At 48.2% G+C, this 26,275-nt stretch overlaps 6 protein-coding genes across 6 annotated transcripts; 1 reads left to right on the top strand and 5 right to left on the bottom strand.

Moving 5' to 3' along the window:
• Positions 1-9: 9 nt before the first annotated feature.
• On the bottom strand, positions 10-1,586 carry BJ212DRAFT_643438 (uncharacterized protein). The gene is made up of 5 exons (XM_041343730.1): positions 1,488-1,586; positions 1,389-1,415; positions 1,271-1,325; positions 1,111-1,218; positions 10-1,054 (listed from the first exon to the last, which is right to left on the bottom strand). The coding sequence occupies exons 4-5, from the start codon at positions 1,188-1,190 to the stop codon at positions 382-384; spliced, it is 753 nt and encodes a 250-aa protein (XP_041188750.1). The 5' UTR covers positions 1,191-1,218; positions 1,271-1,325; positions 1,389-1,415; positions 1,488-1,586; the 3' UTR covers positions 10-381.
• Positions 1,587-1,795: 209 nt separating this feature from the next.
• On the bottom strand, positions 1,796-3,698 carry BJ212DRAFT_1280561 (regulator of chromosome condensation 1/beta-lactamase-inhibitor protein II; the record flags this gene model as incomplete). Its single annotated transcript, XM_041331564.1, has 7 exons — positions 1,796-2,263; positions 2,318-2,410; positions 2,459-2,957; positions 3,005-3,116; positions 3,178-3,221; positions 3,273-3,398; positions 3,454-3,698. 7 exons carry the CDS (start codon positions 3,696-3,698, stop codon positions 1,796-1,798), a joined length of 1,587 nt encoding a protein of 528 aa, XP_041188749.1.
• A 4,115-nt stretch (positions 3,699-7,813) lies between these two features.
• BJ212DRAFT_1244258 (uncharacterized protein) lies at positions 7,814-8,174 on the bottom strand (the record flags this gene model as incomplete). Its single annotated transcript, XM_041329630.1, has 2 exons — positions 7,814-7,866; positions 7,991-8,174. Coding segments are annotated over 2 exons (237 nt in total), but the record flags the coding sequence as incomplete, so codon positions are not given.
• A 4,892-nt stretch (positions 8,175-13,066) lies between these two features.
• Positions 13,067-13,924, top strand: BJ212DRAFT_1280469 (uncharacterized protein; the record flags this gene model as incomplete). Its single annotated transcript, XM_041331556.1, has 4 exons — positions 13,067-13,302; positions 13,369-13,383; positions 13,433-13,774; positions 13,831-13,924. Coding segments are annotated over 4 exons (687 nt in total), but the record flags the coding sequence as incomplete, so codon positions are not given.
• A 291-nt stretch (positions 13,925-14,215) lies between these two features.
• BJ212DRAFT_1280506 (uncharacterized protein) lies at positions 14,216-17,047 on the bottom strand (the record flags this gene model as incomplete). The annotated part of the gene is made up of 14 exons (XM_041331559.1): positions 14,216-14,263; positions 14,313-14,472; positions 14,525-14,933; positions 14,998-15,100; positions 15,158-15,268; positions 15,336-15,440; positions 15,488-15,641; positions 15,688-15,806; positions 15,850-15,960; positions 16,011-16,184; positions 16,237-16,443; positions 16,499-16,739; positions 16,801-16,923; positions 16,974-17,047. 14 exons carry the CDS (start codon positions 17,045-17,047, stop codon positions 14,216-14,218), a joined length of 2,139 nt encoding a protein of 712 aa, XP_041188746.1.
• BJ212DRAFT_642818 (phosphatidylinositol 3-kinase) lies at positions 16,874-26,114 on the bottom strand. Its single transcript, XM_041343728.1, has 31 exons — positions 25,894-26,114; positions 25,714-25,846; positions 25,120-25,664; positions 24,869-25,070; positions 24,714-24,816; positions 24,470-24,663; positions 24,294-24,415; positions 24,172-24,244; positions 23,925-24,125; positions 23,633-23,870; positions 23,125-23,581; positions 22,841-23,077; positions 22,165-22,779; positions 22,009-22,112; positions 21,681-21,957; positions 20,886-21,631; positions 20,726-20,836; positions 20,499-20,676; positions 20,162-20,440; positions 19,925-20,114; positions 19,713-19,876; positions 19,306-19,662; positions 19,113-19,250; positions 18,949-19,054; positions 18,756-18,893; positions 18,455-18,702; positions 18,052-18,405; positions 17,839-18,001; positions 17,685-17,792; positions 17,384-17,636; positions 16,874-17,332 (listed from the first exon to the last, which is right to left on the bottom strand). Exons 1-31 carry the CDS (start codon positions 26,005-26,007, stop codon positions 17,317-17,319), a joined length of 7,164 nt encoding a protein of 2,387 aa, XP_041188745.1. The 5' UTR covers positions 26,008-26,114; the 3' UTR covers positions 16,874-17,316.
• Positions 26,115-26,275: the final 161 nt, after the last annotated feature.

Genomic DNA, 26,275 nt, shown 5'->3' with positions numbered 1-26,275 from the left:
TTATATACTTCTTTCCCCATGGTCCCTGACCTTGGTGATTCCCATTACCGCGATAGTCAAGATTAAAGGCGCTAAACCGACTCAGCGGTACTTCCTGCTTTATCGTACACCAGTGGGTTAGGATTTGAAATAATGGCCCCGGCGCAGTGGTCACTGCCGTCAAATCGTTAGATGACCTGATCGAAACTCTGATTATGATCTGCAATCTTCGTATACCACATGCACAGTTCCATTTTTTGTGCGCCATCAAAAGCAATCAATGAATCAAGGTTTTGTACCAACACCATGCCGGCGCTTCCGCGTACATAATCCGTGGAGTCAATGATGGAACAGCTATCTTCATCGATCTATAATCTGTCTAGGGAGATTTCTGGAGAGTAGCTACAAGACTTTTGCGAAGGGTTGCAAGTTAGCAATGTAGGTACCCCACCTTCCTCCGTGCCAACTGGCGAAATCCTTCCATATAGCGCTATTTTCACCATTGGCGATTTTGATCCAGGTGAGCCACGCTCCCAGGATACCGTCTGCATACGTGACGGTATTTCCCATGACGAACTTCCCTCCACCATTCTTTGATAGCCAGCCGTCTACAGCAACAAGGCCTTCCTTAGCCTTAGCCCAGTCAGCGTCACGCTGGGCACCAGCAGGAGAGAACTCCTCAATCTTCTTCCCGTAGGTCGCCTCTCTGGTTGCTCTGAAGTACTTCTCACTGGAAGGATTCAAGATGTAGCAGCTGACGGCGAGCTGATGAGGGAAAATGCTTCCGATGGCACCTGTAGCACCAGCCTCTAATGCTGCCATCAATGGTTTTGTGCCGGGGGGGAACAAGGTAGTTCCACTTGGGTAAGTCGCATCAAGGTATTCGGCGATAAGGAAGGAGTCAGAAACAACTTTTCCAGTATTGGGGTCATTAATGATGGGGAGGGTATATAATGGGCTGCCATCAGCATTGATGCTTGTTGGTGGCGCTCCGATTTTCTTGGCAAGCGCTTCAATGTCAGGGTACTCGACCCACTCGGTCTTGTACGCAACACCCTTAATGTTCAAGGCATATCTGTGCAAGTGCAAGGTAAGTGACTGCCTATATCATTGCATACACGGAGCACACACCGGGTCTTCCACGTGTTTGGGGACCACGCATTCGCCGACAGGGTAGAGGGGAGGTCATAGAATATAATCGGAGATGACATATTGATCGAGTGGGTCTGGGTCTGTCATCTGAAGGGTCATTAATACCTGTTCGGGACTCCGCTGCGGGAATGGAAACAACGTAATGCTGTATGTAGACTTCTCACAACATCGTTCACCTCACCACGAGGACGTTTCTTTCTGGCCCCCGAAAGGTCTGATGATGCATGTCAGAAAAGGTAAAGAAACCAACATCACACCTTGTTGTATGCTGGCTTTCTCAAGTCCTAGAGTGTTCGTGATGACATCAAAGGTTGCAATCAGAAAGCAGAATGAAACGTGACATGATACGACCGTACGCCCACATCTAAGCACGAGAAGTGGCCCATCGATTCTTATAAACCCTAAGTTTGACTGTTACTCTCAAAGGCCACGGCCGCGACCCAAATGTCCGCCTCTGATGGCGCCTCTTCCAGCAAACCCGATTCGAAACCCCCTGGCCATTATAGGCGGGCCCCACTGACCTGGCTCCCCGGGATAGTCTTGTGGTGACTCCCCCGTTTCGCGAGATTGGGGAAACCGTCCTGGCATGGGAGGGCCTTCGTCTTCGTCGTTATCTTTTTGAACATTTGCCTCTGGCTATTTTGATCCAGAAAGTAATCAGCAGTCAGAACTCAGTCAGCGAAAATCTCACCTCTAAATCGATGACGAGAGTTCCCATGTGCCACCCAGCAGCTGCTACAGCAAAGCAAAACATCTTATCCCTCTGTGCTTCCTCGTGACCAAAGCTGACCTCCGCGGGCTCGGAGATGCCCGGCGGAGGCGGACCGCCGTTGGCGACAGCAACTCTTTTGCGTGCCTCAGTTCTGTAGCCTCCTGGCCGGCCGGGGGGAAGCATTCCAGGATCACCGAGGCCGAGTGCACCTCGAGAATATTCACCCCACGTCAAAAGTTTCCCGGTGGATGTAAGAGCACCATAATGGTAATCTCCAAGAACAACGGAGATAATGTCGTTGTTTTGAAGTGCGGGAAGAATCACAGGATTCGAATCGGCATGTGTTTCGTGAGAACCCAAGAGAATGACAGAACTGGAACCGGGAGAATAAGCAACAAATGTTTGAAATTGCGCCGAGATCTGGGAGACGGTTCAGCTAAGTAGGAACATTCGAAACTCTGCCGAAATAATTACATGAGATATCCGCAAGCTCTCCGGCGGCTTCAACTGAGAAGAAACATAAGCGGGGTGCTGCTGAACCTTGTCAACTTCGGAGAAGTTAGGAAGCTGGAAATGCGTAAGGCAGAGACTGTTCCGCGATTAAAATTAACCTACGTATTCCCATCTCTCAGACCGAACAGCAACATCACTTTCAACAGAAATTGAGAGAACATGACCATGATTAGTCAAACCGATGAGCCGACTCTCCAAAGCTGCTAGCTTAACAAGTTTCACGGGTCCCACTGACCCTAACGACAGCTCCGGCAGTCGAGGAAGCGGTGGTAACATTGTGAGTTCTTCGTGAAGCTCCCATGTCGAGCATGGGATGACACCATCCTCTGTAGCGTGAGCTTTTAGGTCCGCGGCATCCATAGCTACACTTTGTGCAGCAATAACATCCTTTAGGGGTGCACTGAACGGCCACCAGACGTACACATCGCCAGATTTGGTAAGGACTGACGAAAAGTTCCAGCCGGATTCAACCAGTACAGGAGTAGAATCCACCGAAGTTGCGTCGAGCGCCGACGTGTTGAGCCTGAAGGGACGGCCCCAGCTTAAAAAGGTCCAGACGTGATGCTGGTCGTCCAGCGTAGTAGCATGCAACCGCCCACAACTAACAAATATGAACAAGTATTACTCAACGCACAGGAACACCCAAACCTAATGCTCCGCGTAGGAGACGGCATGTCAAGCCTCAATGGTGTATGAGCTGATTTTGCCGGTTCGGAGTACCCATCGTGTTGTAGAGCGTATGAGGTGCCATTCAAAGTTCCTGAGTGCGACGTGAGTTTCTGTCCTTCAAGTTAATATCGCACGATAATCTGTGAACTCACCCCACACGTATATGCTACCAGCAGAGTCTAGTGCAAAAAATGCCCTTTTTGGAGTCACATGAGAAATTTTGTTGTATAAGATAACGACAACATACCACCCAGCAGCTGAGAGACTGACTATACGTGCACCTGATTTGATCTGCAACTCAACTGGGTGTGGGACATCATGAAGAGTTGAGTTTGGTATCTTTTTCAATCCTAATCTTCCCTTGGAAGGCTCGCTACGTAAAGTAATTTGACTAAGCGGAAGAGTAACGGAATCGCGGATGTGCTTACCCCCATACATAAGTCTTTGGGTTGCGCAAACCTCTATAGAGACGTTTCCACCCACTGATTCGTGCGGTCCTCTCATCTGTAAAATTGAAATCCTCTTCCAACTTCCTCTTCCAGAATGTCTCATCGTTGCACAATCGCGCAAAGAAGTGATTTGTTTCTCCCAGATGGATGAGATCTGGAATAGCAAGCCAAGGTAATAAATTATCCAAAAGAACTTCAATGGGTAAGTCAGAAAGCATAGTCATCGAGTGAATGGTTGCAGTACAGAATCCTAGCGGGTAAGGCAGAGAGCACAACTGAGGGAGCTGCGGTTAACGATTCATGATGTCACGACTCACGTGCTGCGGTCACTTCCTGGGGGGTCGGTTATCATGCTACGAGGGGTTGCCCGTAACTACATGGATAGGGACTGGTTTTGGATTCGCCTCAAGTTTCGATAAATGATGCCTTGAGGAGTCTCGATAGACACACCGGAGAATCACACCGCAAAAGTCGTTAGGCAAACTTATACCAGTCAGTGCATGAGACTTGGATACTTTTCGATCACCCCGGATGGCAGTACGTGGCTATTCATGCATGTGTCCGCTTTTCATCAACAACTCATCCATACATGCACCCATTAATTTGCTTGAATCCTGTGCGTAGCAAATACCGGTTGTTAACTTACAAACACAGTGCATCTTGGCAACTCCACTCCTCTCCTTCAAGTCTTTGTGGTGGTGAGGGGATCCGAGCCACCCTTCGTAATTTGAAGTCATTCAAGTCAAGGCATCTCCCGCACTCGCAAGTTTGGTGTGATTCCTTCTCTCAATTAGGGCATCTTTAACATTGCGGTTACTTCTTGTTTGTAGATTGCCAATGCCAGGCTAGCCAAACAAATTTCACCAAGCGTAGTCAGGAACGATCATCAAACACTATTTTGTGTCCCGACTGTCCAGGGCATAGTGTAACATATTAAACCGAGGTGTCCGATGAATGGCGTCTATGTCGATCGCCGCAGCACTTCTGTTGTGACGGCAGACTGCTAAACTGAACTGATAGTGGCGTGCTCTCTTTTGCTCTCTTTCTTGTTTGTAGTTGCACGTTTAGCAAAATCCGCTGCGGCTCCGCTCCAGTGAACCAGGAGCTCCGTAATGCCCTGCCCCAGGCTGCTCTTATTCCTACTCGGCTCCAAGGAGCTTCTTTCAACTCTGGAGATATAGCATGGCCATGTGGAAAGATGTTTATATTGGTCGTCCAACGTAACACAACTTGGTTTCACGGCGAGCAAATTATTTTTGTTTTGCTAGGTAAGTCGTCGAATCTGACAGCAATGTCATGCTGATAAACTGACACATCTTGATGAGTACGACAAACGTGTCTTTGTCATTCGCTAATTGACGGTGTGCACTCACGATAAGTGAACTCAGCAGCCACTGCCGTACATCTTTGACAGTAAGTAGCGATGTGATCCTGTCCTCGGTGAGTCACTCACGGTTTGGGCGGACTTTCACAAAAATATACCAACTTAATCGGGTTCTCAGATATGAGGCATTCACGGATATGTGAAACGCACATCATTCTCATTAACCTCAAGAACTGATGATAAAGCACAAAAGGAGATAATTAGCTTCCCAAAACACGTGACGGCCGCCAACTACAAAGTTACCCCCACAGTGCCACGCGCAGGAAGGCGTTCCATGTACGAGATGTGGAACGCGAAAGGGGGTCGGAAGGCCCATCGTTCATATATCTGATCAAATCTTCCTTTCGTAACCAATGGTGGCGAGGCTTCTCGAACCCATGACGTTTGCCCATTGATATTTCTTTATCAGTCATAGAGAACAATTGTGAACCCTTATGTACTCACTGTTAATTGAATCAGAACCTCATGCTAAAGTTTGCTACTTATAAATAACAGACATATCGACTTCTTCAATACGTCTGTATTACATAGATAACCAATTGAAGACTCCTGGACCACATGCTTGACGCCGATACATAATAATACGACCACTTATTAGACTACATCTTTCAACTTAGGCAGTAGGCAGTCCAATATGAGCATGAATCCGGCGGGCCGTGAAACAAACTAATGCGGTACCCGCAAGTACCCGCGGCACAAATAAACATGTACATAAAATGAAGCCGCAGACAATGGACGTGCTTACGTTGTTACAGTGATTACGCTGACGCGATGTGCAGGGCCAGACGCCGTCTCGGTGTTCAAGCAACCGGCGATGCAGGGGTCATGCTGCCGCCATCATGCCATCATGATGCGCTATCATCGCTCTTGCACAACTGACCATGTGGTGCATCCCTACACGCAGCTGGCCATATGTGTCCATTACAACACCGAGCGCCTCGAAGGTATGAGTCGACTGCGAAGTTGTCATTCAGCAGAGCTTTATAGCTTTATCACCATGACTTCTGTGGTTGAGGATCGAGTCTCACTTCGCGAAAACTGAAAGAGCCTCCTCGGGAAATGATTCTATCTCGTCAAGAACGCAGCATTCATTAATCGTACCGATGAAAAAGCTCGAGTCATGTGCAGTCATAGGGATTGGCCGTGAACAACCTCCAAGTAGCACATTAATAACCTGCATGTCAGTCCATCTGCCTTATATATCGGATGATTGCACAAGTGTGGGCGGTATAACGTACTTCAGAGTCCAGCTTGTTCTGAAGAACAGTTCTGATAATTACCGAAGGTCCGGTTTTCCTAAGAAAGGATAATAGTATGGAGACAAACAGACAATGATTGACCACAACCTGAATTTTAAATGGCTCACCTTGGATTCCGAGGGGACTAAAGGCCCGACACGAAGACACCAATGGATAGAAGATAAAGATATGTATAACAAGGGGGTACGATTTCCCACTGTATCACAGATCAAAGGATCAGCCTCGAAGGAAGTGCCTGTCTGTGGAGCGGAAACTTGCGGCCGCATGAGAAAGTCAAGTTGGGCGCAATTGTGCACGGCCCCAAAGGCCAATACACGGCGTCGTCGTCGCGGCAACAGTCCTTTGGCATGCGCGGCAGGAGTGTGGCTCAATGGGGGCCATTCGGAGACAAGTGTGCTAGATTTCTGTTGCGTGGCGTAACATGGACCTCATGGCACCATGCACTGCACTCCAAGACAAGCGATATTATATCGCATCAAATTTGCATTGCAATAATTGCATAAAAGACAGGCTCACCTGGATGAATCTTCGCAGCGTGCAGAAACTCAATGCATGTGATCGCGATGGATGCGGTTGTTACGTCATGTTCTCACGAGTTCGGAACTTCATCACTGTCCAATTGGAATGGCCCGACAATTGCAACGTGCCCCACAGATGATGGCACATTCAAAACAGCCTGATTTTGCAACTTGCAGCTCTTCTGAGGTTAAATTTTATGGGCGGCTGGTCACGCAGTCAGGGAGTCATTTGCCTTGATCCATGATATTTTCCGAAGTACCAATCAGAAGGTCGATAATGAACTTCCTATAGAGGAAGAAGTCAGGAAGAAAATGTCGACCTGACTTGAAGAATCTATTTGTTTCGTTCCTACTCATGTACAGAAGTAACTATTACTAGGATGGCAAGTATGATCCGTAAAGTACAGCTCCATGATTATTGGGCGAAAGTCTCCTGTGTAATATGAGGAGGTATCCGTAGACATGAACGAATAAAATATGAAAGCATAGGAAAATCAGAGGAGAAACTAGTAATTTATGTACTTAGTAGGATAGTAGTCAATAGCATGAACAATATAACCTCAGCAAAGGATCGAGGCGGTGATGCGTGGCATGAAAGACATGAGCACCATGGGACTGCCGATGGTATCGTGATAAAATCCCAACGGAAGGGAAGTCGGAAAGGAATGGGTAGGTGGACCGCAAACGCAGAACTACTTGTCGTCAAATCAACCACTCCGTCGCTTTTCATCATAGTTTCCAATGCTCCCATGCCCAGAGCCAGGACGGTTGTTTCCGTACACACCATAGGCATAGACATCAAGGTCCGTGGTAGCCCCCGTATGGTCGTAACCCGGGAGAGGAGTCAACAGCGTGCTGTTGGTCGGAAGGCGGGCCATGGCCGTGTGCGACGAGGGCATGTTGGATGGGTGGGTTGCGGTGTATGCAGGGCTACTAGTGCGAGAAGCGGAAGGGAAGAGGCCACTAAAACGCTGCTGCCGGCGTTCGTAAACGTCTTGCATGTCAATCTCATGCATCTCCTCCGGAGAGCCGGTTGGAGTGAACCGTTCAACATGGGAGCTTTGCTGCGGATGCGAGCGAAGCTGGTAGTCCACATCGGGGTATGAGTCATGCATACCACGCTGAAGATAAGCATGATGAGTTGACCTCCCCATCACTGCTGACGCAGCAGCACGAGCATCGGCTTCCTCCTTTTTGGACTTCCGCCATTGCTTACGCAGCTCTTTAAATTCTGCAAGTACACAGTCAGCATTGGTGTTTTCGACGGTTAAAAATAATGACGAGAAGTTAACATTGTCATCGCGAGGTACCGAATGCACCCCGGCCGAAGTAAAACGCAAGCATGAAAGACTCACCATTTGGACTACGCTTGACGCCGTGTTTCTGCATGGTGACGTGGGCATTTAAGTGATTTAGAGTGCCGTATGCCTTTGAGCATGAAGGCCATGAACATTGATAAAGCCGTTCAATCTCGTCGTAGCGCCGCCTTGGACGCTTCTTGACAGCGTTTCCAGGCAGGGCCACGAATGAATATTGTTTGCCATCAGAACTCGAGCCTGAAGCGTCAACGAACCGCCTGGCTCCGTTGGACGATGTGGAAGTGCCCGTACCGGGCGGTGATGGGCCATAGTCCTCAGTGCCGTAGGGCATACCATGGAAGCCCATTGTGGGTGAACCCTCGCCACCCGAAAAATTGGGGTTAAGAGGTGATATAGGTTCTTCTAGGTCGACACCGTCGTAACAGTGTAATGGAAGTTGATCTTTGTCGTTCCACGACGATCCCGACAGTTGATCGCGCGCGGCCCTGAGCTCAGCGTGCGTTGCAGAGACGAGGCGTAGCTCCCATACAATCTGGGCGATGATTGTGATGTGTAGTGGTGATGCAGCTGTTGGTATCGCCCGGAGGCTAGATCGGCTGAAGAACTCGTGGAATAACCGCCTATTGCGCTGCCATACATGGCTGGCTCGGACATGCGGCGTTGTTCCAAGAGGGCATGGGCGTATTTATCGGTTCCACGGGAGCTAAGGTTCGACGTAATTGGGTAACGCACCATATCCGGTGGGGAATAGGAAGATGCCGATGTAGGAAAATGATGCTGGTCATGGGGAGCGCTATACGGCTGAGGAAATGAAGCTGCCGGACGATCATCAACGGAAGAAGGGGAACTTGAGACATAACGAGTGCCGTTGGCTGACGATGTACTTTCGTCAGTGCGAGCATGGGAGACGAGGGCATAATTAGATGTTGGTGAAGTATTTGGAAGTGAAGTATATGGTTGAGGCGTCTGAGAAGACGATGCTACGTCATACAAGTTATGAGGGCCTGGATGAGACGCTTCATCAAACTGTGTTCGAGGTGCGTAGGTGTAGTTTGTGCCCGCCGGCTGGGAAGAGTAATCATGATCATTATCGACGGTCATGGATTGAGGGGGTTCCAGAAGACTGGAGAGGTCGTGAAATAAGAAGTGCTGAGAAACGCGAGGACGCGTTTGGTTAACTTGCTGAGCAAGTGCAAGAAGAGGTGGTGGTTGGAGGAGAAGTGGTGCTTGCATTGGATGCGAACCTGAAGAAGACGGAATCTAGCGGAGGTTTTGCGAACCGACTTAGAAAAAGAAGACGGGTTGCGGAATGGACAAGTTGAATGGATTCGAGGAATAATGACACAACGAGATTGTCCGATTAGGTGGAAGAGTTAATATACGTTACGGGAGGGGAGTAATAAAACATACGTGACAAAGTGCGAAGCCTGACAGACATGAAATAGCTGAGCAAATCTGCAATCAATTCAAGCACCGGAATGAAATTACGGGCGTACTATCAACGACGGTTTCGTCCCCAGAGCGCTCGGACAGGTGCAGTAGCTGTGAGCTGTGTCTTGTCTCAACCGATTCGCGCTGATCGTTGTCCTCAATATTATAAACTCAGATCTAAGATATTCCGTGACTTCGTTGCACCCTACGCTTCTAATTTCAAATTTAAAAAAACCACTTTACTGGAACATTATTTCTATTTTTGTACTTTACGTGCCAATCGTCAAACTCACTTTTCACCCCGAATAACGCATTTCTGCCCGAAGGCGTCCCGATCTCGCCGTCGCACATGACCAACCTCCGAACCTCAGCCATCCTATCGGCCATCCACTTGAAGACCGCATGCCGCAAGACCCATTCAGTATTCGATACTCCAGCGTCAACCACGGAAGTTCTCACATGCTCCCATCCTGTCCTGATACTCTGTCCCGACGCCCAGTACGATATCTTCAGCCAGCCCTCCAAACTTTGCTCATCTTACTCCCCATATTAATAATATCGTCATTGTGCGCGCGGTTTTGCGGTGATGCCATCATCCATCATTTGCTTCGTGATGCTATGATAAGGCGGGCCGGTCACACTTTTCAGCCACAAAACGTGCCATCACAAATTGGTCACACATATTATCCCCAAAAGTGTGACTGCCACAGCCGCCGTGGTCTCCAGTAAACGACTGATATACGTTATGAATTAGCAGACTCCTCCATGTTTCCCTCCCAACTTACGAGCGACGAACCGAGCGCAGCCACGACGTGGAGCATATGGCACTCATTGCCAAATCGCCTGCGCATCTCCCTTTGTTGACATTGCAATGTGAATGCTCCCGGTTGGTAGGTGGTCATCGCTAACCAATGTCTGTTAGTATGACAGAATATTCTCCGCTCCAGCTTAATGCCTCGCGGCTCGCAACTAAAAACATGGCGGTGAGCCCCCACTTGCAACCAAACTATTATCAATTGGTGTCGTTTCTGCGGAGTACACAATGTCACCCTGTTGAACAGCCCTATCAGATTTTCAATGCATCAATAAATCACAACCCTACATATGCACAGCGCCACGGTGATCATGTTGACAAGATGAGTGTGTATTATTAATTTATACAGCAAGCTCGAAATACCATAACCTATCTTCTCATCATGAAAACATTGCCATCCGACGGAATAACATTCTCCTGTCGAAACGATCGGCAGGCTTTGACAAGCCCTAATAGTTTAGCCCTATTTCACTTTGCACGCTAATTAGCTATAGATACAGCGGCGCTCGTGGCAATCACCGACTCCCCTATACAGGGCCCAAATCGATGCCAATCGAACCCAATGCTCTTGGGACTAGGTTCACATATACTTGAACTCTTCCGCACGCCTCATTGCATGCCTCGTTTTCCAGCCGTATCATACGGTACTAGGCTGGTTTTTGAGTGAGACATGAATTAATTCCTGGCCTCTCATACACCATCTGTGGCCGACACACATCAGTGGGTTGGATTGTGCTACAGCATGCTACGGAGCGCTCTGTAACGCTCTGTAGCAAATTACGGTTTCCTGATGCATCTTGGTCCCCCGCGTATTGTTGTCGATGGAATTGAACTGATTCGCAATCTCTGTACTTAGTATAGATATCGGTCATATTATCCGGGCCATGCAAAACGGCATGTGAAACATACACAAGGAAAAGGAAATAATTTTGCGCGCTCCATTTTCCAGACAGGTGCCTGGCCCCCACAAATCCCTCTCTACTCCATAGAGTCGGGGATCTAAAGCGTGCAAGCATGATACAGCAGTGCAACCACTGCAGTACGTCCGGCAATACACATTGGGCACACATGATATATGATATATGGCCGTTTCAACCAGTCTCTGCGTGTTCATGTTAATACCCCATTTGCAACTGCACCCCGATCATATCCGGATCAACTTGGCGCGGCGACAAACTATCATTGCCAGAGCAATGTCGTGACACCGCGGATGATCATATGGCGAAGTTTCAAAACTTACTACCGCAACCTGATTGCAAAGCATGATATCGGGTAGTTAACTAGCTTCCGGTCAGGCGTGAGTCTCGGACCCACTGTTAAGCCCCGAGCCTGTGCAGGACCTTGCAGAATGTGCTTGCTTAAGGCCGTTAAGAAGGTGATAGACAACTGATAAGCGCGACTCAGTGTACCTGAGTACCATGATTCGTAATCGGCCCTCCAAGGTCTTCGTGTGCATGAGAAAGATCCTAACTGAGAAGATAACTCACAAGTGACATGAAAATGTAGTCAGTAGCGGAGTATCAAAGAGGTTAGATATGGATTCAAAGTAGGCAGATAACGAGGTATTAAGCAATAACCTTATGGATCCAGTCTGTGAGAAACACCCAAGGAAAAGCGAAACTTTGTTTATTGAGAAGCAAGGTTGGTTTCAACTTTTAGTGCGAACGGCACCGCGTCGGGAGAAGCATGGCTCAACATGGCTAATGAATTGGTCGGCCGCCCTTGTCGGGTCGGGTCCAACATAGGTGATGCTTCCTGAGCCTCGACCCTGTAAATCCAATAGACTGCGTCATCGACGGAGCAGCTGGCTGCTTTCATGCAGCAGCAGGCAAGTCCAGGCAAGTCCCTGCGAGACCCAGGAACGAATCATGCGGCGCTACATACGTATTGAACGTGTGTACAATGTACATCATAATGACAGGCCGCATGTGAACTTAATCACTTTGCGGCACCCTCAAACAAGCCTCGAGCTGCAAGAAGCATATCGGAACCTTAGTGTTCAACCACAATTGGCAACAGCGAAAACAGCGGATAGGCCACCACACTGGCAGAGCCATGGGACTGCCTGAACTTCCCTTACAGGTAGTACAGGGTTCAATTTCTACCGGATTGAACTGTGATGAATGGCGCCGGGCACCCCCCGGTTCCCTCAATAACGGTATATACGTGAATGATGACAAGCCTCACGCTGGCCATGTGGTGAATTTCTTATTGTACCGGTGGGGGATGCTTTAAGTAGCCGACTCAGAAGTATCAATGAAATGGCGCCACAACGGACGAGCCAGAATCTCAATATCATATCGCTTCTTCAAGTAGCGCTCTGTCAAATGACATGGCAAGCCGACTTGTGTGCATGCGAAGAACATTCGAAGTGCCCAGGCTATAGTGCTCAGTTGTACGTTATTACCTTAAGTATTACCCTTACGATAACAAAATAGTAATATCAAACCACAGCACCTTCCTAAAATAGGTCGCTCATCCACACTAACACTGTCACTGGCAGTTGAGTAACGCTTCTTGCTTTCGCGCCGCGACGATGAGCAGAGCATCTCGAACACCGGCGGCCAGACCGATAACAAGGAGTATGACGGCAAACACCGTCAGGCGCTCCACAAGGCTTAGCGGGATGCAAGGTAGTTTTGATGCCAAGGATAAAGCACCCGCTAACTTGTCATTGACGTACTATATTACAACTGATCATAGCTCACGAGCATACGACTACGCCGCAGCAGCCCACCAGACGCAAAAGAAACAGACGCGTAACAAAAATAAGCAGGAATCCGGAGCATCCACGGCAGTTCAAACACGGGGGAACGCGCGTAGATTGCACTGGAACGCAGAATGCAAGGAAACCTAATTCTATCGGTCGTTCATTCACTTCCGATCCCTACAGTACTTCGGGCGTATCTGGCAATGTTTCCGCCCGAGAGACGGAATTAATCCTAAAGGAGAAGGAATTTCGGTTGAAATCTCGAAATCTCGAACAACAGCTTGCGACTGTATCTCAAAAGGAGAGAGAAGCTGCCAAGTTGCTCGAAGAATGCAAAGAACGGCTGGCGAGAACCACCATAAGACAGCTTGAAGACTATTTTACGTGCCCATTGTAAGTGCCATCAAAAAACTGAAACTTTGTGAGATGAACTTAATTAATTATATGTTCTTCGGGCAGGTGTTTTGAGACCATGTGAGTCGTTTATCAGTTCTAAATGGACAATGCTAGATTGATGGTATAGGGCGTGCCCATATAGTTTGAACCCACGACAGTGCGGGCATACCTTCTGCGCCACCTGCATTCTGAAATGGTTCTTCTCCCGATTGCATCGTGTGTGTGGCAGCTGGCATGAACCCGTGGACTGTCCCATGTGTAGGACTGCTCTATTTTACACTCCCGATAACGTTCCGCGTCCAGAATCTTCGTTCCCTTTTACACCAAACAGAGCGGCTGATAACGCAATTCGCGGCATGATCAATACTCTCGCGAAGGAGGCTGACTCTGGAAATGTCCCTGCATCTAGCCCGCTTGCTGACTGGGGAACGGATGGTCACGCAAAGAAAGAATGGTGTCGAAAAGAAAGGTATTTTACTCTCCAAGTATTCATGAATTTTTCCTGAAATGCACCGTCTTAATTAGAGTTGGACGCTATGAGATGATATCTCTTGCTACATCGTGGGCGAACATGCACGGGGATGAATTCGTCACCATCAAAAGCAGACTTGAAGTATGACATCCACGAAAAAGTGTTTAAATGGGTAAGGTTTACAATAAGACAGACCGATGCTGTTTTCCCCCAGGAATGAAGCGAAAGTTTAGAGTATGGAAGGAACAAATTGACATTTGTCACCACTGTTATCAAATCACACTTATCATAGTTCACAGATTCACTGAAACATCATTATCGATTTTTTTTTTGGTAAATCGATAATTTGGAAGTGTACAACTACCGTGGAGCATGTATCGGAGTTTTCGAATAGTGGGACCTATCAGGGTGACTCATCCAGCGGCTGCATTCATAATACTACAGGTAGAAACAACGCTCTCTCAACCCGCGCATACCTAGAACATCCTGAACGACAACGTGAGACAAATTCGAGTTGTGGTAAGTTAACACGTACCCAATCTGCGGGCGTTAACCAAATATCAGCGACGGAATCCATTTTGCCAAGAACCGCGGCACCCTTCCAAGCCAGTACACGAGGGTCGACCTCTTTTGGAGGGGGGATAATTTGTACCTTGTCCATGCTGGGGACCAATGGAGTGGCGATTGCCTGGAGCCTTTTTCCAATGGTTCAATATACCTGATGTGCGAATGTGTTCCGTGACCTACCTGCTCTCCAATGCATGAGCCATTCCAGGTATCAAAGCGCTTCCCCCGATGACCAGAACAGCCTGGAGGTGCTTGCGAATTTTATCATCACCCCCGGATGCCCGAGCACTGTTGAAGATAGCAACATCGAGAGGAAGTTTACTTGCTTCGAAGCAGACATCGATACCGAGACCACTGTAATTCGAGGAAACTGGTACGGAAGACTGAGAAGGTTGCGGCTGAGGAAGAACAGGGATAGGAGATGGTTTGACGTCGCCCTCTACATCAATTACATCCATTGGAGCATCAGCAGGAACTCCCCCCGATGCTCCTACAGTGGATTGTGGAAAAGATTCTACAGCCGGAGGTGGTGTTGCATGCGCAGTTGATGGCAGTGATACCTCCTGCTGTTCTTGTTTTCCGCCATTCTCTATAACCGCAGTAGTCTCTGCCTCAGTCTTTGAATACAGTCAAGACAAGACGGCTTTACGTACCGTCCTGCGACTGACTGATGGGAATCGGAGAATGGCGAACATCCGTCGGCACTGTAGAAGGCGGTGGAAGTAGATGTTGCGTTGAGATGATCATCGCTTGAGTCTTACAGCATGATGTAAATAAGCTCTATCCATACTAAATATGGACAGGAATACGTACGACATGGTCCACCGGATGCTCTATAATTTCTTCAGTGACGTCCGGATGGGGTATGAAGCGCAGACCAATGTGCTTCCTGTCGAACTCTATCACACGGGGCTCGAATATGCACTATGTAAGTATCGAAGATGCCAGCTGGCAGTTAGATTGATGAAAACCTGTTGTCAGCGAAACGCACCATCGGCGCAAGTATGATCTCGTCATATGCTCGTAAGCCATATTTTTCCGTGGGTTTACCAGGCTTGCGCACTACAAAGTCATACAGATTGAGGGCAACATCACCCTACAACACACTAAGCAGTGACAAGAACATGACATGCGATGACTCACTTCCGCCAGTGTGCATAGCCGTGCTTTCAAATCCTCCATGACGGCCCAGTCATACCATCGCGCGAGATTGATATCGCGATAGGGAAAACTTATTCGTTCCAAGAGGACATACAAGAACTCAGTAATATCATCTCCGCCCATGTTGAGTGTGATTCTGACCGATCATCAGCTGTAAACTCGGCATTAAATGTATTCCTTACCTCGAATCAGGAATAACAAGACCTTCATCTACACATGCTATGCTGGAGTTAACAGCGCCAATGTCGACAACACACGCATTACTGATTCCAGCGCCGTAGGTTGCCGCCAATGACTCCTGCTTCATGTCAGAACTCATTGATATCAATATACGCATCACAAACCTGCTGCACGCATATTTGCTTGAAGCCTAATGAAACTAAAAGAATGTTGACGAATTCGCGGACGTATGCCCGATCATAGAAGTCTGGGATAACAAGAACGACAGAATAGTCCTAGTGGTATTGATTGATACCAATTATACGAGGAGTGAAAGATGGCGAACCTTGTAATCAGGCCGTCTTACGTTGAACCTCTCACTCAGTACAGTGCTGATAATAGTTTCAATGTCATCCAGTATCATTTGGTGTGACGGATAATCCCTGGTGTTGAAGTTCTTTCCATGGATCGGCCACTTCACTGAATAATTCAAGAGTTGAGGATCGGACAACCGGAGTGCCTAATGCGAAAGATTGAGAGAATAACACTTATAATTAAAGTATGATACATACTCGTTCGCCAACTAAAACTTCTGAATCTTCTAAGGGGTCCTGGATCCAGTCGACAAGGAACGGGTCATTAACTTCCGGGATGATTTCAGGTTTGAATTGCTCGTTAAAGGTCGACGCGACCCTTGCAGCGTTACATGTGACGCGGAGTTTGTAGAACCTCATCCGCTCGCGAAGAGAAACAATAATTGACCCCATTTTGGCATCAAACTATATAGGCACTTTAGCACACTATGCGGCATGGTGAAGGAAGAAATGCATATACAGGATCATCTGAAGTGATATCGACCGCATATTCGTCTCCGTCGGGACTCGCAGACACGGATAGCTGTGGCACTTGCCCTTTTCTCGGACGGGAAATACCTTCGACGTATGTCGGAACTGGCACCGGTGGCTTGTGCCTACGCGCAATAACATTTGGGATGGACGCAGGTGTGACATCCGACGCCTTGCCGATTCTTAGAAAACGCGATCCAGGGTGGATAACAATAACGTGAGAGCCACGCCTATTCTGAGCAGCTTAGCATTACCATATGAAAGACCAGTCCAATCATGCAAATTGCCCACCGCTGTTCTGATGAAGGAGCAGTTTCCTCTGCCATCAATTCTTTCTTTCGTGCTGCATTACGCGACCAAATGGTCTGTGTCTCCGATTTCAAGTAAGAAGTGCCCACATGCTTAGGGTTTGGCCTGACACGATTATCAACACTCGAAATATAGTCATGCAGGTGTCAACGTACGCCAGGGGCACATGCATGGATGTGTACCGCATACCAGAGTCATCTTTTTTCGCGTTGGGTATTCCCCTTGGCATATGGTACTGTATTTGGTTTGTGCAGGTGAAAAGTGAGAGGAACAAGTGCGAGTAGTATGGGATAAGTAATGGATGTAGTCCTTCTGAAATCATCACGTATGGATCGGCTTCTGCCGGCAGTTGAATGATTCGAGGTCTCTCAAGCTTTCAAAATTTCAAGGGTCGAACGTTTGGTAAGAGAGGGAAAACATGCAGATGGCTATTGTATAGGTACAGAAATGTAGAACATGTGGATATCTATGTGAGATCGACGGGACAACAGACACTGGCTACCAAAATGCACACCTATGAAATATAATTGAGCTCAATACATTCAAGACAACAAATTCATCCTACCATCCAGAAAAACATTGACAGAGGTTCTCAAGTGAGGTGGCCTGTAAAATAAGTTTATCCACTTGAGCAGTAACGGGAAGGACGATATCAGGGTTGAAGTCACGCCCTATCGATGGAGAGAAATCATCAGTAACGCAAAGGTGCAAACACACGGGAAAGGATGGACCTGTGAGCTTGTGCTGGACACGGTTGTAGACAAGTAATGCTCGTTCGTTCCGGACCTCTTGCCTCGCTCCAGGTCCCCCGACAACCTCTGCAAGAGAATTAGTTTCTCCCTTCAGGGCGTGCGCTGAATGCCTACCGTTAAAAATATCGTTTTCATCTGCGCGCAGCTTGCGAGTTGGACCTTGAGGAAATCCCGATACTTTAGCAAGTTCAGCAGCACGAACAGGATCGGTTTCCCCATCTGCTATTCACATGAGACAGTCGAATAATGATAATAAAGTGAGGCACACCTTCTGGTCGGCGTGAATCGACGTCGGCTTGCATAAGCCGCCAGTTGATCAGGGGATCATAAACGAAGGCCTCCAGGACTGCCATCAGGGACTCCTTGTTTGCGCGCAGTACGGACATGGTAATTTCGCAGGTATGCCGGAAACTTCCTTCAATGCCGCTTATCTGCAACGTCAGTGAGCTTGAGAATGCCTACGGTCTGTTATACAAATTACCTCCATGGCATGTGTGAGCATACGAGTAAGTCTGAACGGAATCTTTTCGGGGAACTTCTCGCGGTGCATAGCAACTTCAAAACAGTCACCGAAGTCGATATGAACAACTTTGCCGGTCGTGCGTTCCAGTAAAAGATTAGACGGGTGGCGATCTCCGAGACCCAGAATATGGCCAACCATGCTATTCACTGCCAGAGAGCGAGTATAGGTCGCACGGCGCTCAAGCCAGTGCTCCGAATTTGCGCTCTTCAGCCATAGGACGCGATAAAGATCCTGACCGGTGGTATTCTCTAAGGCATATTCAAATACCTCAACCTTTTGCAGTAGCGTTAGATTCTCGTAGTCCGGTGCCATCTGGGATATATCAGCAGATGAGACATGCCCTTTGAATGGTAATGAATACCTGAAGCATTAGTCGATACTCTATGTTCAAAAGAACTTTGCGAGAGTCTCGATAGTCGCGAACAAGGACATGCAAAGTATCGCTGTCCTTTACCCAGCCAAAGAGACCGGCGTTGGGTGCCAATGGAATGACAGAGTAACGTTGGATGTGTAAGCGTCGCTTGAAGCTATTGGTGTCAACAGACAGAAGGGTATTGACAAGGCTGAACAGCTGCATAACACGCTCGTCTTGACGCAAGTCTTCGTGCCCTGTATATAAAGGAATAAGCGATGTCGCAGTGCTGGGGTAACTGTTCTGTTACCTTTCAAACCATATTGGTAGTCTTGGCCATCACTGCCCTTCAGGGATAGTCGCCGTGGCCGCTGCTTGGAAGCTATAACAGTGAGCTTGGTAGCGAATGATGCAATGCGAACGACGTCTCGACCACTCTGATATGTTCCTTAAGTCGGCCAGTGAGTACAATGCGGTACCAAAGTAAAATCCAAGGTACATACCGGGCATCGCCAGATCAAGATCGCGGGCTTTTAGCAGTTGCGGTGACACATATTGCAGGTCCAAGGTCGTCAATTGAGGTAACTGTTTCTCTACTTTTCTGAAGACCTGAAAGGACACGAAAGATAAGCAAACAGAGTTGATCATCTGCTTCCCAAAGTCTTACCCCATAGTAGATGTCCCAAGCCTTGTTCAGCTCTGACATCTCACCGAATGCACGGTACCGCCGACAAGCCTCCCGAGCTTCATGCAAATCGCGGCCAAATGTCTGCGCGAATGATGTCTCCCTAGCTGTTGTTGGCCCCTAGTCCGTGATGCATGAGCAACTTTTCTGATAAACTTCGAGTGAGTGCACTTACAGCTTCGAGCATCTCATGGAGGGGCTCCAAAGTCGCAATCATCCCCTCGGGATTCTTGTCGTTGAAGAAAAGACGAGAGGCTTCCTCTAAACCTTCGTGCCACATCTCGTGCCAAAGAATGGCAACTCGGATGAGTTCATGACTGACGACAAGTGCCTGTTCCACGATGATAGGGCTGTGTTCTCTCATTCTGTCCATAATGGCCAGGGCTGCATTCTTCCGAGATATGCTGGAGGACTTGGAAGCCACAGTCAATGGATATATAAGAGCCTGGGGGTGATGCTTTCCGACTTCGGTAAGAAGGTTGTTGATATTTCGCCGCACATTAATGCTTGGAGTTTGGATGCGGGCAATGATCTAAGGGAATATTTCAACGAGGAACAGGTCTAATGCTAATCTGCGCTCACCTGAGGAATGACTTCCAACCACGTATCAACCTCGACCACGGAGAAGCCACTGGCCATAGCCTGACTGACATCGTCGTGTGCGCCAAACTTGAACCACAACGTGAGTAACCTAAGAGTATCCTGTAAAGCATTCTCATTTCGGAGGCCAATTGAGCGAAAGAATCCTATTTCAGAGTGAGTGGGAACCTGAACTTTAGAAAGAACAAGCTGACCTTGAACAGCCTGCACGATATGGGCAGCAAGCCCACTCCCAGGGATGTCGACAGCCGTGCTTTCCTTTTGACTTTCCAGATGGCCAATGACCTCGAAATTAGCCAGCGCCCACGTATGCCAGGCCTTATACCAATTGGGATCATAGTGGGTTGCCAGAAGGTACGAATGCAGTATATCTTTGACATTCCGCTGACCAGCTGGTGAGTAAGAGATATGACTAGTATCAACCCACGTACAGCGCCCCAATCTTCCTTCAGTTCTACTTGCCATTGCCCTTGTTTGAAGTAACAACGAGCGAGAAGACGTGAGAGTTCATCTAACTTAGGTTTACCAACACCAGATCTTTGTGAGTGATCCTTAGATTCCACCTGCAAATCCCTCGCGAGGCTTGCAGAGAATTGCCGCAAGAAGTTGAGACTTTCCTCACGAGCGCCGGTGGACCACATGTATTTGAGTTGTGCGTAGACAACGTTTGGAGGAGCTTTCATGTGCTGGTCGTCTCGAAGATGCTGTAGCTGAAAACAAAACAAAAAATGGAATCATTGTAATATATTACCGTTGTCATTCACGCACCCTTTCTGGTGAAAGCAATGAATTGATCGTCTTCTCTGCTAATGCCATACGGTCTGACTTGCGGCACAGGTTCGCGAATTTGATCCACATAACAGGATCATCCTCTGGGTTGAGGACAAGGGCCCTAACTTGCAGAATCCGCTGCCAGGTTTCGACATCTGGTTGACAGCCTTGCAGTCTTGTGAAGAAGGGTGAGCGCAAGTATTGCACATGTTTCGGATACACACCTCTTCATCCAAGTTTTTCGCATTGCTGCCTGGCGGTCGGTTTGATCTGCATACTGTTTATATACAATAATTTCCTCCAGCTCCGAGAGCATCTGCGCGCGAACAAGAGTGCTGAACTATGTTAGCACATGAAAAACTCAGGGCACAAGGCCTAACTCACTTGTAAGATCGGCCGTATCCTTCTCCAACAAAGGAAGTCAACTCCGGCTCGAGTAAGTCTCTTGCTTTGCCAATCTCCTTGAGAGCCTTTGGGAACTGATTCTGATGTACAGAAAGAATAGCCTTGTAAAACGCTCTATCCGGAGAATCGGCTCTCATGGCAGCGATATAATCATCCATTGAATCCCATTCACGAAGCGACCATGCCGCTGCAGCAGCCATCGGAGCTATTTCGCGGCGGTCTTCGTGATTGGCATTTGACCAATTCTCATCTACTTGAGCGGCAAGCTGATCCCATTCACCCAGTGCATGCAGACATTTCATACGCCCGATCTGGACGTCGGGTGCGTCTGGGTCCTCTTGGGCTTTCTTCTCATACGCGTTGAGTGCCTCTTGCCATCTGCCCAGGCGCTCGTACCATTCCTCATGCTTGCTGACGTCGTACTGCTCTCTCGCAATAATGAGAGTGCCCCAAGCGGCGTCGTGTTGCTGTAGCTTGGTGTTGATTCCGATTAACGCTTCGATAATGTTCGGGGAGGTTTCGGTAAAGAATTCTAGCTCCTTATAGTGAAGAGCTTTTGCGTAGGCATGGAACCTCATGGCATACTCTCCCAGAGTGCGGTGCTCAATGGGGAGTGGCTTCTCCTCATGTTCCATGAACTCAGCTAAGCTAAGCAGTCGGTGCACGAGATCAGATGGAGCAGTGGTGGAGGCGACGGCGCATTCGATGGATCGCACCAGTCCTTCCTGATTAAGTGGTTAGCATAAATCGGTCATGAGTACAAAGTGGATTCACTTGATACTGATCGTAGAGTTCCGTCCAGCAGGATATGAATGCTGCGTTGAACAGTTCTTTCGCCAAAGGAGGATGAATATCGACAAGACTCATACAAGCCCGAAGCGCGTGCGATGGAGATTCCTTCATCAACTCCACAGAAAGGCGGTGCATCCACTCTGTCCAATCCTCCCTTGTGCTCACGGAGGACACGTCCCACGCTTGCTTCAGATGCTGTTGGTTTACAGTCAATTTAGCCGCTTCCGCAGGTACAGAGATTTCTGCTGCCTTAGATTCACTGAAGGAACATCAGGAACTGACGTCGTGAAGTTGTCAAAAAGAGACATACAGCAAGTCATGAGTGCCCGGCTCTTGCGGTAGACATTCCCCATTCAGGAGCTTCGATATCAAATTCTCGTACCGGGGATGAGAGATACGGTTCCGGAGCAGGCACTATCTTGCTGTCAATAATCTAAAAAGGAGGAATAGACTCGATGATGCGCACCTTGTTGATAGTGGGCACGAAGATAGCAAAGTCGGATCCAAGTTGGGCAACTAGTGCGCACAGGGTGTCCATCACCGCCTGCCGGAGCTCGTTGTTGTTTCCCTCTAGCACACGGATCAAGGGGTGCACGATGCGAGAAGCATGGTCGGAGAAATTGACGCGGAGGGATAAATGGGCTATAGTCTGTATTGCTTTCTTGCGGAGCTGGGTGGTAGCATCAGGTCGTTCGGCAGATTTGACAATCACAGGGATGACGAGGTGAAGGTACTCTTCAATATTTGCCCCGAATGTGAGGAAAGAATCAAAAATTTTGATTTGAGTAGCCATTTTCTTCTCGAGGTCTCCCTCGAAGACTTTGAGAAGATGAGGCAGGATAGTTGGCAGAAAGGGTTTGAACTCGGCGTCCAAAGCCTTCCCAAGCGCCTCAATCAACGATACTATGGGAAGCTGAAGGGAGGCGTTCTCCCAAAGCTCTGTCACGAGGCTAAAGACCTCTGGCATATAATTGCGAATGTGTTGCTTAATGATCCCAACCAGAATAGCCAATTGCTGCAGGTGAAATTCTTGCAAACGGGCTGTAGAGGTGCGAGCCACAGCAGTAAAGGCAGGAATAATCTTTTGAAAAATTCGGGTTAGTACAACATTTGATCATGCAGCAGCAAGAGAGCCAATGCACCTGCGGTAGGAAGGCAACACATTTCAACCCTTGCGTCCTGAAAATGTTCATAATCGCTTCGATGACGGTGTGGTGATGATTGCTAAGTGACTGATCCTTCAAAACAGCCAGAAGAGACGTGATCACAACGGTCTGGTAGTAGTCGTCGCTACCTGTCAATGATCCTGTCTGAGAAATGGCGACAGCATTGACAGCAGGAAGTGGGGTTTCGTTCGTGGCTTCCTCATCCGGCCTTGTCTAAGGAAGTGTCAGTAAATTGAAGCGGAAACGCATACCAAACAAACCTTTCGCCTGTATGGATCCAGAGCTCCAAGGATACCAAGAACTTTGACTACTTCCCTTACAACCTCACGGCGTGCATGCGGAGCGGATTCGCTTCTCAGAATGCGTCCCAAGATCGGAAGCAACTGAGGATAGTCTACCAGGGGTGTTATAACATACCCGGTGCTGGAGCACAACTGGCCGAGAGTGTGGAGAGCAGCGTCACGCTTGACATGAGCCGGGTCGGAGAGTCTGGAGATGATGACCTGCATGAGCTCCGGGATATGAGGAGCCACATCTTCCCCGCCAACAGCTGCCAGTTCCCCGAGACACATAAGAACATTGGCAGCTACAGCCGGGTTGCTATCATTCGCCTTCTGCAGTAGGACGCGGAGCATAGGGAGTGCGTATGGCTTTATGAGACGTTGAGTCGCGCCCACTAGGAGAGTGAGAAGACGAGTGCAGTCTTCGCGATTTCGCCTGTAGAGATAATCATGGTTTGTTCTAGTTCACGGGGATAAATGCACACACATCACAGTTGAGTATTCTAACTCTGTCAGTAGTTGTATCAGGGCCTTGCGCAAGGAGGGCATGACGTAGGCAGGGTTATGCTTGGCAAGACGTCCAATCAAAGTAACAGTAGTAACACGATTCTCGAAGACCTCATCATTGAGGGCGATAAAGATTGACCTGACATTCTCTGCTTGCGCCAAGTGCTTATCGAACCTTTCATGAAGAGAGGACAGGACAGTCTGCCGAATGGTAGGGTCTTCAAGTAATAATAATTATGTTAGGTGGCCTGTAGGGAAACAAATGAACTTACCCGGGTCTGCAATGCCTACTGTGAGGAGTTTGTCGAGAACGTCACTGATTATTTCAATCGCGTGACTACTCGCTTGGTAACAAATTGGGTCTCTGACGAACAGCCTACAACACGTGAGAGCACCAGCACGCCGAACATCTGCATTGTCGTCTTCCAGGTAAGGAAGAGCAGCATTGCGGACAAATTCGTTCAGAATATGACCTGCTCATGTTGAGTACACTATATTCAATAGCAGCAGGTAGCTCACCGCTGAAGTCAAAGGTGCCAAGCGTGGACAACGCAAGTGTGATGAGCTCAGGACTCTTACCACTCCTAGCGGTCTTCGCGAGTCATGTTTAGTATGATCGACAGATGTGTGAAAAAACTCACCTGGGATGAGCTCAAGTCTCTTGTAAACGCAGAGACGTCACTCCTGACAATGGAAGGTGGAGCTCCGATGGCCTTATAAGGCTGTCCACATAAGATCATGGAAAGCAGATCCAGTAGACGGTCTGACGAGGTGTTTGATTTGATAAGAATGTCATGTGTGATGTCAACTGACGCACCTTGAATAGTCTTTAGCAAAGGAGGGATATTACGTGCAATGGCCATCAGCGCCTGTCTAAGAGGCTCACTCAGGCCACACGCAAAGAATAAATCAAGTTGATCGTGAAGAAGCTTCGTGAGATTTGGACCAACAGCCGAAGCAAGCATTCCAACGCATTGGAAAATAGGTTCTTCAGAAGGAGCATTCTTTTTTCTGTAGAAAGAATTATGATGACCGCATACAACAGTCTGTATAAGACGTACCCCCTAGCTTGTAGACCAAACTTAATTTGAGCCATGATAGAGTCGAGGAAAGGTTTCATATCACTTCCTACAGCAGTGGCAGTGTGACCGATGGCGATGAATGCTGATAAAAATAAATCAATATGTAGCATGTTGACTGATAAGGGAGTGCGAACCAAAGGACCTCTCGTTTGGCTTTTCCAGCTGCGTCAGTAGATGTCCCATGGATTTGTGCAGGTGATGTTCCGAGAAGACCTGTGTTTCGTAGGCAGCGAGAGTTGGTATTAGGGTGATGACCATCTTGCGAACGAGACCGTCTCGATGCGATTTGAAGCGAAGAATTTGTTCCGCAGTATCCAAAAACGATTCCCTCATAAACTGAAGACAAATATCATTCAAATGCGATGACGGCGTTGAAATCACTTGCCATATCGCCATGTAACAACAGCTCTCGGTATGTGAGAAGAGACCCATGAATGACTTCAGGTTGAGACATTTTGAGTCCCAGTTGTGCATCCTGAAGAATCTTCATGAGGTAAGTTGTACGTGTTTGCCGTTCACGTGTCGTAACAATCTCAAGACATGCAGCAAGAAGCTCTGCAGCTCCCTCCCTGACAATATTTCGAGAATCCCGAAGAGGTATGAGTATCTTGTCAAATACGAGGCTGATGTGGGAGTGAAAATATATCGCACTGTTGCGTGCGAGTTCCTTCAGGATGAGCACTCCGGCATAGCGGGGGGACTCCTGCTTGTCACCCTGCAACAGTTCTACTGCGGCTGGAACTTCTAATTCCATGAATCGTTCTCCAAAGTCGGCCCCGCCGATTGCAGCAATTTGGCCGAGTGTCTTAGATGCGGCCAGCATGATGTTGACATCGTGATTTGGCAGTAGCTGCTTGACGTAGTTGTAAAACCGAAAGAGATACTTCTTTGAACCAATAGTGTCCTCTCCTTCACTTTCAAGGAGGTGATCTAAGTAACATGAGTTATACGGCCATGGCACTGTGACGTTTGGACGCACCTATGGCCAGAAGTCCGCCTAATCTATCTACATTATTCTGGCTGTGCATTAGGTCGAATAGGCGTTTGTTGATGTCATCATCCCAAAGTTTTGCAACCGCATCAGATGGCATTTCTGCGACAGTCATTGCAACCTGCTAGACCATGAGAAGTGGTTCCCATGCATGAACAATGGACGCACATAACGACGCAACTCTGTTGCAGCTTGCAATCGAGCATCGTGGGCAGCGCTCCGCAGGCCTTGAAAGATCTGCCCGAGGTGATCCGTGTGGGCATACTGAGTTACGGACGCCATACTTATCGTCGCCAGCGTCCTATATATTCCACTGCTGCACCTGCAGGCCGACTACAGGCAACACGCTGCGGACACTGGAAGAGCTGGAAGAGGGAAGACTACTTACGGTAGTGATCCGACCTGTTTACGTCTATTGAATTCTAAAGATTATCACCCATAGCTCAGCGATCAACGTTGCAAGAAGTTCATGAACATTCAATGTTAAATCAATGCCGCCAGCGTATCCCTGAATCTTGACCATATATTCTTACATATTGAAAGAACGACT

This window comes from Suillus subaureus (assembly GCF_016647635.1).
Source record: "Suillus subaureus strain MN1 chromosome Unknown BJ212scaffold_37, whole genome shotgun sequence".
Lineage (NCBI taxonomy): Eukaryota > Fungi > Basidiomycota > Agaricomycetes > Boletales > Suillaceae > Suillus > Suillus subaureus.
Note: the sequence above shows the minus strand (reverse complement) of the source record. Positions and strands in the feature narration are given on the sequence as shown.

What these genes read in the sequence shown, in the direction of transcription:
- BJ212DRAFT_642818 (XM_041343728.1), bottom strand. Translation starts at nt 26,007, where the DNA reads ATGGCGTCCGTAACTCAGTATGCCCACACGGATCACCTCGGGCAGATC. An exon ending in TGGATCCATACAGGCGAAAG is followed by an intron (nt 23,078 to 23,124) that starts GTTTGTTTGGTA and finishes ACACTTCCTTAG; the next exon opens with ACAAGGCCGGATGAGGAAGC. An exon ending in AACTCTACGATCAGTATCAA is followed by an intron (nt 21,632 to 21,680) that starts GTGAATCCACTT and finishes CCACTTAATCAG; the next exon opens with GAAGGACTGGTGCGATCCAT.
- BJ212DRAFT_643438 (XM_041343730.1), bottom strand. Translation starts at nt 1,190, where the DNA reads ATGTCATCTCCGATTATATTCTATGACCTCCCCTCTACCCTGTCGGCG. An exon ending in CCAAACACGTGGAAGACCCG is followed by an intron (nt 1,055 to 1,110) that starts GTGTGTGCTCCG and finishes GCACTTGCACAG; the next exon opens with ATATGCCTTGAACATTAAGG.